General features: G+C 35.8%; 1 protein-coding gene across 1 annotated transcript in view; it reads left to right on the top strand.

Moving 5' to 3' along the window:
- Positions 1–12,719, top strand: part of WDR70 (WD repeat domain 70) — a 129,583-nt gene that overhangs the window by 97,097 nt on the left and 19,767 nt on the right. The window contains exons 12-13 of the mRNA XM_050329099.1: positions 1,017–1,101; positions 2,205–2,343. Of these exons, the coding sequence (XP_050185056.1) occupies positions 1,017–1,101; positions 2,205–2,343 (224 nt within the window). The remainder of the gene's footprint in view (positions 1–1,016; positions 1,102–2,204; positions 2,344–12,719) is intronic.

The following is a 12,719-nucleotide window of genomic DNA, read 5'->3' as shown; positions in this document are numbered from 1 at the left end:
GTAGACAATCAAATTATTTCCCTGCAAGATTTGTGCTTTGGAAGGAGGCAGGTCTTGCCTCCTTTTCCTCCTAGGTTGGAAAGATAAGATTTTGTAACTTTTAGTCTAGAATCAATCTCTGGATATTTTAAAAGATAATTGTTGTTTTAATGTCCTTCTTTTCACCCTTGAAGGTGCTGGGGCACTGATGTCAAATGCTAGGAGATGTCTAGGTGCTTCAAAGCTCAAATTCTGTAGCTTGTCTCATGCTGGAAAGATGTATCCAAGAAGAATAACAGCAGAGATGTAGATCTCTCTGAGAATAACTAACTAATCTCTTTTTTTTCTCTCTGTTCTCACTTTGTTAATATGTCATAACTTTTCGAAAAGGGATAAACAGCCTAACTTTTACTGGCCTACAATCACACCGTGTTTATCAAACACAGATGAGAATTGCTATAAATGTCTTGCTGTAACCTCCATCTTAGCTTTTATGGCTAAAGGTTGTGTGGTGAAAAGGTTTCATTAAAGCAAGTGTGGTTTCCCTTGCTTCCCTTCACCCCAAGGATTTCTTGCTGATACCAGGGCCTCTTCACCATCCTCAGGTAGAACTTTGTTGCTGTTTGCCTGCTAAAGAAGGGGGAAGACTTTATGAGCTTTCCATCTTTCCTAATCCCTTTTTCATGACAGGTAGAAACCAGACACATAAAACTTTCATAAACTAAACTTGTTTAGTTCTTGATCTAGACCATTGATTCCACTGTGGATAGTGATTCTTAGTAGGAGGGATTACCATGATGGAGTTAAGGCAATGAGGAGAAGTTTCTGATATACTAGTGTAGCACTTCGAACTTTCTTATCCTTGCACTGTGATAGTAATTTAGGGACAAAAATCTTCCAAACCATTCCTGTTTAGAATGCTGCTATTCTATCATTCTGTTCTCCTTCTGTCTGAATTAAAGGATGAAATTTTCTGATGTGCCTAAATTCTTGACTTTAATTCTTTATTGCTAACCTTTGTCTCTTTTGTTTCATAGGAGATGATACCTTAAAGATATGGGATATTAGGCAATTTAAAAAGCCTCTTAATTCAGCAGATGGACTGCCCAGCTTCTTTCCAATGTAAGTACTCTAATTTATTCCAACTAGTAGAAATAGCAGTATTTTTGCTGAATGGGGTTCTTCTGGAGTACTCCTCAGTTGCCTCTAGGTGCAGAACTGTGCAGAAAGGACTGCACAGGGAGGACTGTGCAGTGTCAGCTCTTGGCTATTTTAGAGATTCACATTGCTTTAAAAGCTCTCATCATTTTTGTGGTATTTCGTAGCTAACTTTGCTTGTTTTATACCATTTTTCAGTCTAATATGTCTTATGTTTAATTAGATTAGCAACTTTTTAGGAGGAGACCCATTCATTGCCTTATGTGTGTGTAATGAGATATAGATGTAAACCTCATTCTTATTTAGTCTATGATTATTAAAAAAGAGCTGGATGAAAAAGTAGACATAACATGAAGGTACCTGGTATGAATTCAGGTTATGGTGTCAGAAGTGCTGATGGCTGTGTTCTTTGGTACTAAAATACTTGATTTAACTGCATAGGGCTAAGTATTACTTTTAATATTTCCTTTGGTATGACCTGCATTTCTGTAGCTGTAACACCGCCAAATCCAACCCTCAGGACAGTTTATAATTATGAAATAAGATTTTAAAAAGGCAAGTCATGAGCAGCTCACTCTTGACTGTAATTTGTAACGTAGTAGAAAAGTAAATGACAAACATTTTTGGCCAATGTATAAACATACCACCTTGCATAACTGAAGAATGGATCATCAGCAAAAACAGATTTCATGACTGATATGTTTTTTAACTTAGTGATGATAACTCGATTTGAAAGTGTTTTTTTTTGGTCTTTTGTTTCTCATAATGAAAAGCTTACAAGACTTTAGAGTGGAGGAGAACTTTGTTGGGAGGAGGATTTTTACTGAATCTGCCAATTTTGCACATCCTGTGCACAGCTGTAATAGCAATTGTAATAGATAACTATAACTGATTACTACAGCAATAGATACCTGATAACTATAGTAATAGATGACAGCTGACAAAAGATTACTTAAAAGTCTTATCTTGAAAGGATTAACAAATAGAAAGGATTGCTCTTAAGGAATGCAATTCATATATAAGTTCTCTATATGTTAATTATATCCTTGTGATGTTTTCTTCAACAGGACAGATTGTTGTTTCAGCCCAGATGATAAAATACTTGTCACAGGCACTTCTGTTAAGAAAGGTGGTGGCAGTGGGAAGCTCTTTTTCTTCTATCGTGAGACATTCCAGAAGTTGTACGAGATAGAAGTTACAGATGCAGTATGTATTTTAGTTTTCTTTTGTCATCTGTTCAAAGTATGAAATTAAATCATATTCATATGCTTATTTTCCTCTAATACAGGTAAGTATCTACTAACATTATTGTCATTTTCCTATTCCATTAGTAAGAGATAGGGCTAGGCTAAATTGAATAGGTGCTATTCTTTTTTCAATTAAAAAAAAAAATCCTATGACAAGATGTTTTAGCAATAGAACTTCCTTGCTTTGATGTTACCATTGTGTTTCTCAAGGATTTCTGTGAACCCTTCTCGATCTGTAAAGTCAGGCACAAATCCTAAAGTATTTGGATATTTTTGTTGTTTATTCCAAGTTATCATGATGAAATGCCTTAATATGACAAAACTCCTACTTGTCCCTGAAACTAGATTTGTGGTTGCTGTAGAACGTCTTTCAATGAACTCTAGCTTGTGTAAATGGAACAATTTAGTGACAAAAGGAAGTTATCATTAGGAATCTCTCCATCAAAAATACCATCTCACCAGTAATATAAACTACAAAATTGTGAATCTGTAACACAGAAGGCATCTGTCTATGGCTTGAACTATCTATTACCTTGTACAGAAGGGAAAAGCTTAATACTATAGTTGAAAAGAGGTCTTTTCACTTGTGTGATGTATGCAAGAAGTTTATAGATTATAAGGAACAGGAGTGGCAGAAATTAAAACAGAATTGCCACTGATAAGTATGGCAACATATGCTTGCATCCCATTAGTTGTTGCAGTCTGTCAGATTAACAGCTTTGTCACTTTGTTTCAAGATATTGTTTTCTCCTACACTTTTTTTAACACAGCACAGTAGTCTTTCCTAGCACAGCTGACCAGACCTTCTTCTGCTGAGAGTCATTTATACAGAATCTACATTTGTATTTCCTTTTCTTTTCAAATCCCATTTTTTTCCTTTAGTTCATCCTAAAGCAAAATCTGGTTACAGATGGATTTGTTAATACCTATCATTTCTGTGGCAGTAGTCTTGCAAATAAAAAATGCAGAATTCTTATCAAATCTAAATACAGAGGGGTTTATATGACGTTAGAAGTTTTATTTGGTACTAAAGAATTTCTCTAAAAATAGCATAAATTGGGTTTTAAATTTTTCTCCTATGGAACATAGTAGACCTCAATTTAACATATGAGAATTTCTTGAGGATTTTTATTTTCTGGTACAAGTTTTATAAGTAACTGTTTATAACCATTTTCTGAGAGAAAATGAGTGCCTCGGCATCTCCTCTGAAATTTTATGACTGAGAAAAGGCAAACAGCTACATAAGAAGAAGTGCAAGAAGTAGACCTTTGTAGGAGCTCTTCTGTCCTTGGGCACAGGCAACAAAATAATTTATAATTGCATTCACAATGAATTTGAACTCCTTAGAGCTGAGTGTCTGGAGGTGTTCATGATGGCATCTCCTTTTAGTGATGGTCAAGTCAGTAACAGTACAAGGGAACATCACTTGAGCATTAAGACTGCAAGAATGAGGAGCTTTTCAATGATAGATCTTGTATCTCCAACTTAGTGAGAATAGTGAGAAATATTGGTCACCAATCTGCATGTTTTGCTAATTTCGTCTTCTAATTCTCAAAATTAGAAGGTCTGTTTACCTGCTTAGGTAGGTAGTGCTACAGGAGACTCAAGTAAAGATTCTTTTGCTATCAGTTTCTCTCAGAATTGAGACATAAATTTTTGTTCTTTGCTTCAAAATGCAGAAGTGACATGGAATTGAGACCCAACAGTAGGAAACTGTCAGTAAACACCTTCACTGGGACCACTCACATAGTAAAATTTTAAGTATGTATACAAATCTCAGCAGGTTCATAATTTTATGCTATAAATTTATATAGGTGCTGATATTTATATGGTACTTTTTAAGACTGTAGTAAATTACTTTAGTGTATAGAGTTTTAGTGCTGCTGGTTTTCTTCATTTGTAGTTATAAAATTTAAGACTGTCGTTCTTCTGCTTTGCATATAACGAAAATAAAAATAGTCAAAATAATAATGGTGAAGAATTGAGACTTATAAATACTGCTTTTATGAGGTAATTTTCAGTGAGTCAGCACTAATAATATCTGTACAATCAGTTTGTCTGGCTTACAACTTAAACAGTACATAGCTAAGAAAAACACAGTTTAGTGCATAAACCTGAATCTAAAAGAAGAAAAATTAGTATAAGTGGTGTTACAAAATAGAAGCAGTATATTTTTTCAAGGTCTTTCTACTGTTTGTATCTTTTGGGCTTTTTCATTAGTGTTCATTTCTTCTTCTTCTCAAATTGCTGTGTTTGATGAAATACAAACACATAAAGGCATGCTAAAAGCAAATGAATTTTCAAGAAGCTGGCTTTTATGTTTTGTAAGCAGTAAACGCTGTTTTTTGGAAAGATCATTGGACTGTAAATTGGTAGATTAATATCTTTTGTCTAGTTTATCAAAGCATTTTTTCAGCAGTGCAGTAATTGCTTGCTTTCTATGGACTGCTTGCCTAGTTTCCATTTCTTCTTTATACTCTCAAAAATGCAGATAGCATTTAGCGTTAGAGTAATTAAAGATAAACAGATAATGTTATGTCAGCCTTCAGTTTGTTTTCTGCAACTAAGTATCCCACTTCTTTACATTTTGCATGTTACCTAGTTCTGAAATATATAGTTTTAATCTTTCTATTTTGAGCTTTTTAGGCACTGCAGAAATGAAGTTATGCTATGCTGATACATGTAGCAAAAGCACAAATACACCAGAATTGATCTCTCCAAAAAGCTTGATCTGCTCTCATTCCTCATGAAAATAATTTCTGTGATTTCAGTTGGATTTAGTCCAAATTGCTAGAGATAAAAGATGTATTTAGTAATTTAAGTATAAAATAAAAGTAATAATACTTTTGGAGGACATTTATATACCACTTTAGTGGCAGAATGTATATAATCAGAGTAACAGAAAATCTACTCTGAAGAGAAAGCATAAAACTATTTATGTGTTACTTTTTAATTTCATTAGGATTTTTTTTAAAGGAAATGCCAGTAAGCTTAGAAAATTGAAAAACATAATAGAGCAGTAAACATTATCTTAAACCTCCTTGGTAAATAGCCAGTGAAATTGGCCTGTGAGTGAACCTAGTGGGTAATGAGAAAATATTTAATGGGAATGTTTGACCAAAGCTGTGTCTGGCATTCCTTTCCATCATACCACACAAACCTTTTTTCACCTTTTCTTTCAAGTTTTCATGGGAAAATCCATTACTGTTTCAGAGCTGCTGGAGTGAAACCTTGTGGTTTTACTAATGGACTAACAGTCTGATTAGCGTCTGCTGATGTGGCCCAGTACATAATAATAATTTGATTTTCTTCTCTTGTATTAGTTTTTCTTTTTTTTTATAGCCACAATCTGTGACTAAACAACTGTGTTGTTGTGTCCGCTACTGAATGCCATCCCACCTCATAGGCATTGGAGGAAGCTTGAAAATTCAGCTTATAATAGAAATACTTCCTGAAGCAAAACTGAAGAAGTGTCAGAAGAGGTGCAGACCATGGGTTCTGTCTCTGGCCAGCAGAAGGGGGAGGTGTGAATAGGGCAAACACAAAATGGTGTTTCTCTGACCATCTTTTCTGCCTCCAGTGATTGGTGTCTTAGAGATACCTTAATGCAGACATTAGAATTTTAGCGTTCATAGCACTCAGTGGATTCTTCTTCCATGAGTTTATCAAGGAGAGAAATCACCTGTGGTGCAGGTTACTGGCAAGGTCATTTACTGGTTGCAGATTAGATCAAAATTAGATCAGGGATGGGAGCTCCTGCCTCTCCCACTCTCATAAGGAACCTGATGGTCTGCATGCAGTACCTGAGCCTCACTTGTGGTTGTGTGTACAGGTGCACTGGAAAATTATGAAGGCTGTGTACTGTGACAATGGTTGTATGTACTAAAGAGTACAGAATTCCTCTCTTTTTAACTGATCTTGAAAAAATCCTGTTACGCATGTGCAGCTTTTTTATAGTTTTTCTCTCTCTTTTCCTTCTGTCTTGACAGTATTGTCTGTGAATGGTTCTTCTGCTCTCACCTCAAATGTTCACAGTGAAATACTTATATTAAACTTTCTCAGTTGGAGCATTAGAGGCTTATTTTGTCTGATATAATTGCATACTGAGCATTTCTTTACTCCATTTACATGGATGGGCAGACTTAAATAGATGTAAGAAAATAACAGTGCCGGAACATGGGGGTACAGAGTTCTTGTCCAGAAACTCGGAGGCTGTTTCCCTTGCTTTTCCTCAGGTAGTATGAGAGGTAGGAAGACCTGTAGCTGCTTTGGAATGAGTTCTCATCTTTGGAATATCTGTAACTGCACTCTGGGAAGGAAGGGAGATTTCATTACCAGATGAAAGTCACAGAGGCTTAATTCCTAATTCTTGGTTTGGTTATGCAAGTATGAGATCTTCATGGGAACCAGTTAAAAATACCTAGTGTATGGGAAAAAGAATTGGGTACACAACATTTCCCCCAGTGTCAGTTTAATTTAAAATAGCTGTGGATAGGCACTTGAATCACTCTCACATATCTGTCATTCATTTGGCTAGTTCCAAAAGATCACCCAGTAGTTATCCTTATTACAGACAAGATTGATCTTGGCAGCAGTAGAGCAGTCATTTTCCCCATATGGAAAGGAGAAGTATTACACCCCGTTACTGGCAAGCAAGAGTGAGTGAGCACTGAAAAAGAAAAAGAAAAGAAAAAACAAAACAAAAACAAAACCAAACCCCCCCCCCCAAAAAAAAACTTGTACTGTTACAGAAATTGCTGATTTTAAATGAAAATTTAAGTAATAAACCAATTTGAAAGTGAACCAGGATGATGAGTTGGTGTACATTACAAAAATGAAATGTGCAAGTTTTAAAAATATCCCACAGATTTTTGTAGGTAAGAAAGAGTCCAGAAACATGGATCTGTGGTTGTTTTGGGAATCCTATTTGTGTCTGTAGGATTCTTCAATATTTTCTTAGTTTCTCAAATATAAGCAAAAGTTAAATTATCAAATACTTCTGAAAATACCTCTAAGGGATGTTTCAGGAAGGTCTTTTGAGAAAAAGCTATAAATAAAGCTTTTTTTTTTAGATGAAAGAGTAAAAAGGAAAGGAAGAATAAGGAATATGAACCTTCCAGCATCCCTTGTGCACAGTTCATATAGGATTGCAGTATTTCTTTCCTTGACCTCAGACAATATCATTTACTATTTATAAGGTGCAGTAATTTTGTAAAGGGCTTTTCCACTGTGGCCCATTTCACTGAGATTTAAAGCTTTTAAATTTAAGAAAAATAAATTCTTTTAACTTCTGAAAGAGATCATTCTTCTACTTCTGGGCATTTTTTTAGAGCCATTTGTCTTATTTAAAAGGCAAATATGTATTTTACACAACAGGGAAGTAAATACAATATTTAAGGTCCAGTAAATTTTTGTGTTTATTAAAGTAAAAAAAAAAAAAAATCTAGTATAAGAGGTGAATCACAGAAATGTATTTTCTTCTACATTGAGGTAACTTGTCAATTTTTATTCTCTGCTTCATATATGTGATGGCAATGTGGTCCTTCCCTTCATGTATCCTGGAGCACCGTGTACTTTGTTTTAGGGGAACTGTCACTAGAGGTTTGAGGTATGCAAGAGTAATAAACCGTGAGTGTTTTGTCCCTGTAACAGTGAGTGGGGGTGTGTGTGAAGGTTGTCTGCCTTAGTTTTGTGATATATGGTGATGAAAATGTGGTTATAATTTTAACAGACCAGGTGCTTAAAAATGCCCTACATTGCACTTTCAAGGAAAACAGATTTCCACTTTGATTAAGTTACTTCTTTGTTCATCAAAAGAGGAAAGTATTGTTGAGTGGCTCAGTGCACTTCTAATAATACATTTTATAAGAGTACCTTGAAAGCATTGTATCCATATTTTCTATATTGAGATCCTGCTTTAAATTATTTGCCTCTGAAAATTATTTTAAGATATTTTTGGTTTCTACATAGAAAATTGTAAATTTTATTCCTTTCTGGTCCCTTTTCTAGTGAATGTTTCCACACATTTTCTAAGTCACGTTTCACAAGGGAAAAACATTAGTGTTCTTTCCTCCACTACTGTATTCTCACGAGTATTTTAAATCTAATGATAGCAAGTCACTGCATTGTAGATATTCCCTAACCTCCCACCTTATTTATTGTAGTTGGCTCTTTTCCTTGGAAAAGCTCCAGGGGAATCTCAAACCTGAAGATTTTTGCATTTTGGGGTTTACAGCAGATTTAAAATATATTATTAGTATATTTTCATTGTGAGTAGCCTCTTTTTAAATCAGACCATGCATAGTATCAAAATATAAGTGTATAAGTGTTAACCATCTTTTTACCTGAAAGAGGAAATAGGATGGAAGCAAACTGGTCAACATTTGTTACTCAGCGAGACAGACATTTGGAAAAGGCATACTTCTAGATCTGGATTGGGAGGTTTTTTTGTTGTTTTTGTTTTGAGGTTTGCTTGGTTTTTTGTTTTTAATTAAAAATACAGCAGTTTTGTAAGAGTCACACAGTTTTATTCTTCCCTTCTTCTGGTGCTTCTGGGAGGCAGACCAGCCTCTTCCAGAGAGGCAAGCCAAGTTGATGGCTTTTGTATCACTGCTGTGCTCTTAAGACACCACTGAAAAGAGATTACAGAGTGTGCGGTGGGAATTAATATTGTCTCTGAGCAGCATTGTCTTTCTGTGATCCTTAAAGCAGAACTTCTGTAGCTCATGGAGGGTAGCAGACAGTTAATGGGATGTTTCACGAAGATTGTCTGCAGAGAAATCAAGGTAACTGCAGGAGGAGGAAAGAACTATCTATACACAGAAGCATTTCCTTACTATGCTAACTTTATTGGTGGATTTTACTGCCCATTCTTCATTTCAACCACCCTTTTGAATGGTCTTTGATTATTGTGTAGAAATGGTAGTGTAGTATTTCTGCTGGTAAGATTGCCTTTAGCTTCAGATTAGAATAAATTCCAGTGGTGTAGAATTGGAGAGAAAGTATCTGTACATTTGGGCATCAACATGTTGAAACACTTCCTAATTAGGCCTGTTTCTGAACTTTAGAGAGTATGAGGGTATGAGAGGGAGGAAGTGTTTTCTTTTAAAGCTCTGAGAGCTTGAAGACAGGCAGGAGTCACTCTGCTGGCTATAGATGGCAATGCATATGGATCTTTTCTGCAGCTCACCATGACGGGTTTTTGTGTATTCTGAGACATTTCCCTCTCTTTTCACAAGTAGTGTATGCATTCTTGCTAGGATGTATTTCACAAAAAGTGGCAGCTAAGTTTCTGGCCCATGAAAACTGTAAGCCATGTAAAACATATCCATGAAAATTTGTACAAAGACTAGATTTGTATCTACTGTACAGTAGTCTAAATACCTGAACTTTCTAAATGGTTCCACACTTTTATTATAAAATGGAAAAGCTACTGCTTTAATATCTTTTCTAATAATAGAAATTGTTTAAAAGTGGTGATAAGCAAAGAGGGATGGGGAACAATCGTTGAAAGGTCTTGTGGCAGTGGGAAGCTGTCTCCAGCTGTTAGCATCTGAACATTTGCATGTTTTATTCAAAGACATAGACATTCTATGCAGTAAATGCAGTTTTTTCTGAAGTAACTTTGTACATTCCCTTTCTCTTCTGGGAAGACATATCACTAAAGTCAGAAGGACTTAATGTTGTGCAGGTTCCAGAACAACAAAAGATTAACCTGAAAGGCACATTGAGATTTGATCCCTCAATCAGCACAAGTTTGAAGCTACTCTCAAATATAAATGTTGTATAACTATATGCTTAGGTAACAGAGATGTTAATTTGGAAAGCAATTGCTCTTTTTTACAGTAGTATTGCTTAGTTACGTTTTAAGCTCCTACATGTTTAAAAGATACTGCATTGCACAAGCAGTTCTTTGTCACGAATATGTAGGAGTTTACAGGAGAAAAGACAGAATAGATGTGTTAGGTAAACTGATTGCATGCATCCTTGCACTGATTTTGACAGACTGGGTTTGTTTTTTTTTTTTTACAAAATGCTGGCATTTATAAATATTACAGTTAAGTACTCAGTTCAGTCAGAAAAGCCCTATTTAGCCACTGCTGGGGTGACCAGTCCTTACTGGTCAGGACCACAGTCAGAATGTCACTTTACATGTTTGCTGTCTTCCCTGCTGACATGCCACTTATCTGACTGTCTGGACAGCCCAGTGCAGCAAACCCAAGCAGCGCTGTTCAAACACAGCCCATCACATACCGTCACGGCCACTGAAGCAAAGCTTGCACATAGGAGAGAGAGAAGGTTTGTTTAAGTTTTTCTTTCCCTAACCAAAAATATTTTGTTAGAGCAGCAGCTCTTGCTTTCAATTTTTTATTGTATAGCTTCAGAACAGATTCTGAGGAATTATTTATTAGCCTGTGGGTTAGGAAAAGGGTAAGTAATAAGGGTAAACATAGGTTTGTTTCTGGTTTATCCCTACTCAGTTTTTAAGTATCTCCAGAGCTAGACCTGATCTTTGAAGCTAAGATTTTAAAGATTTGTTAGGCAGACAAGTTTGTATCTGCTTTATTTTTTCTTCAGTAAGAGTATTCAATATGACTCCCAGGTTCGTTTATCCTTGACCAGGAGAGTTTTATGTAAGTAGCACAACATGCCATAGTATAGATCCTCATTAGTTTTCTGGGGTTTTTTATATGGTTATTTTGGCCACTGGAGGCTGTAGGGATTCACCTGACCAAATATAGATGTCTACAGCTGATCCAGCCACCCTAGGCTCCTTTTCTAATCCACAGAGAAAAATAAACACGTTCAGAATGTGATTTTATCTCATCCCAAAATAGACCTCTAAAATAGGTTAGGTGAAGGCCACTGTAAAATGCTTATTTCTTTCCATTAGCTGTAAAGGGAGTTGAAAGTTTGTGAACATTTAAAGGATAGACCTGTAAAGATTAGAGGTGTAGACATGTTAAGTTTGGTGAAGCAAGTCCCACCTAAGCTCTTGGCTTCCCACTATTGCTGTTTATTGTCTTCTGCTAAAGTGCTGGGACATTTCATCTGTTTCCTGGCCTTGCCAGTGGCATAGTAGGAGACAGTGGGTTACTTTTGCACTCGTTTCTATTGATTTAAGGATTTTTGACTGTAGGCAGTCTACAGGAGGAAAGCCTACCATTCTACAAAAGGATAGCTGAGAGTGAAGCCTACACTCTCCTACTTGCATCTGATTTCCAGACAACTGTCAGAACATCAGCAGCTTCACCTTGGAATTACAGAACTTCATCATAATTGTAACAAACTCTTTAAAGGAAACATCTTGCGAAGGAAACATCAAATGCCTATGAATTCTTGCTTCAGTGGTTAGAGGTGTGTGAAAGGCTAGGGATTAGCGTGTTTCCTTTCCATTTTCAGTATTTATCTGGAATCAGCAGTATTTTTTCCTAGTGGTTATTTGCAAGATCACTTTTGATTTTTCCAGTTTACGGGTGTGGTGTTGCCTGCACACTCACCACAGGGTAGTATGAATATTAGCTGTATGTCAGTGTTGTTCAGTAGAGATTTCCGCCCTCTCAGGGTAGTTTTATATAGGATGGAAGTAGATAGATACAGTCTGCAAAACGGATTTGTTGGTCAAAGTTTTCATTTAAATAGTGTGCACTAATAGCCATGGGAGTGGACATCTATTTAGTGAACTTAGCCTGAAAGTGTGATAGCTGCAGTTAACTGAATAGTCATTTCTGACATTTTGGAGCAAATATATAAGCAAGTGGAGAGTCAAGAACAATCGGAGAGGAGCGAGTATCTGTACATGAAGTGAAAAGAAAGAAAAATGGAAAATGTTTATTCCAACAGTGCATAATTGATAGGGAAGCACATTCTTATTTCCTCTTTTCTGCATGGCAGGAGGAGCTTTACCAATGAACTTTAAAAATCTGATACATTATCATACATTATCTGAAAATACACTTTATATTTTCAAAGACAGCTGCATGGTACTTAACCTTAAAACTTAATTGGTTTTAGGGAGAACAGGTTGTTTTCAAAGGAAACAATGTCTGATTGAGAAGCAGTAAGACGTCCTGAAGGAGGGCAAAAAAATTAAAACATCTTTGTAAAATATGGTCCTTCTAATTTATTCTTCATTTTGCATTAGCAAGGAGAGATTATAGTCCCATTGACCTAAGTGCTCTAGGAGTGCATGATGATTCCTGTTTATGTCAAAAATATGAACATTCTTGGAATTTTTTTGAAAATGGTGAAACTTGATACCATTCCAGTCTTGCAACCAATTATGACCTTTTTAATAAAATTTGCTAATAACAAAAGGTTATCTTGAGGCTTTTT

This window comes from Myiozetetes cayanensis, unplaced genomic scaffold (assembly GCF_022539395.1).
Source record: "Myiozetetes cayanensis isolate MyiCay16 unplaced genomic scaffold, myiCay2020 scf4, whole genome shotgun sequence".
Taxonomy (NCBI): Eukaryota; Metazoa; Chordata; class Aves; order Passeriformes; family Tyrannidae; genus Myiozetetes; species Myiozetetes cayanensis.
Note: the sequence above shows the minus strand (reverse complement) of the source record. Positions and strands in the feature narration are given on the sequence as shown.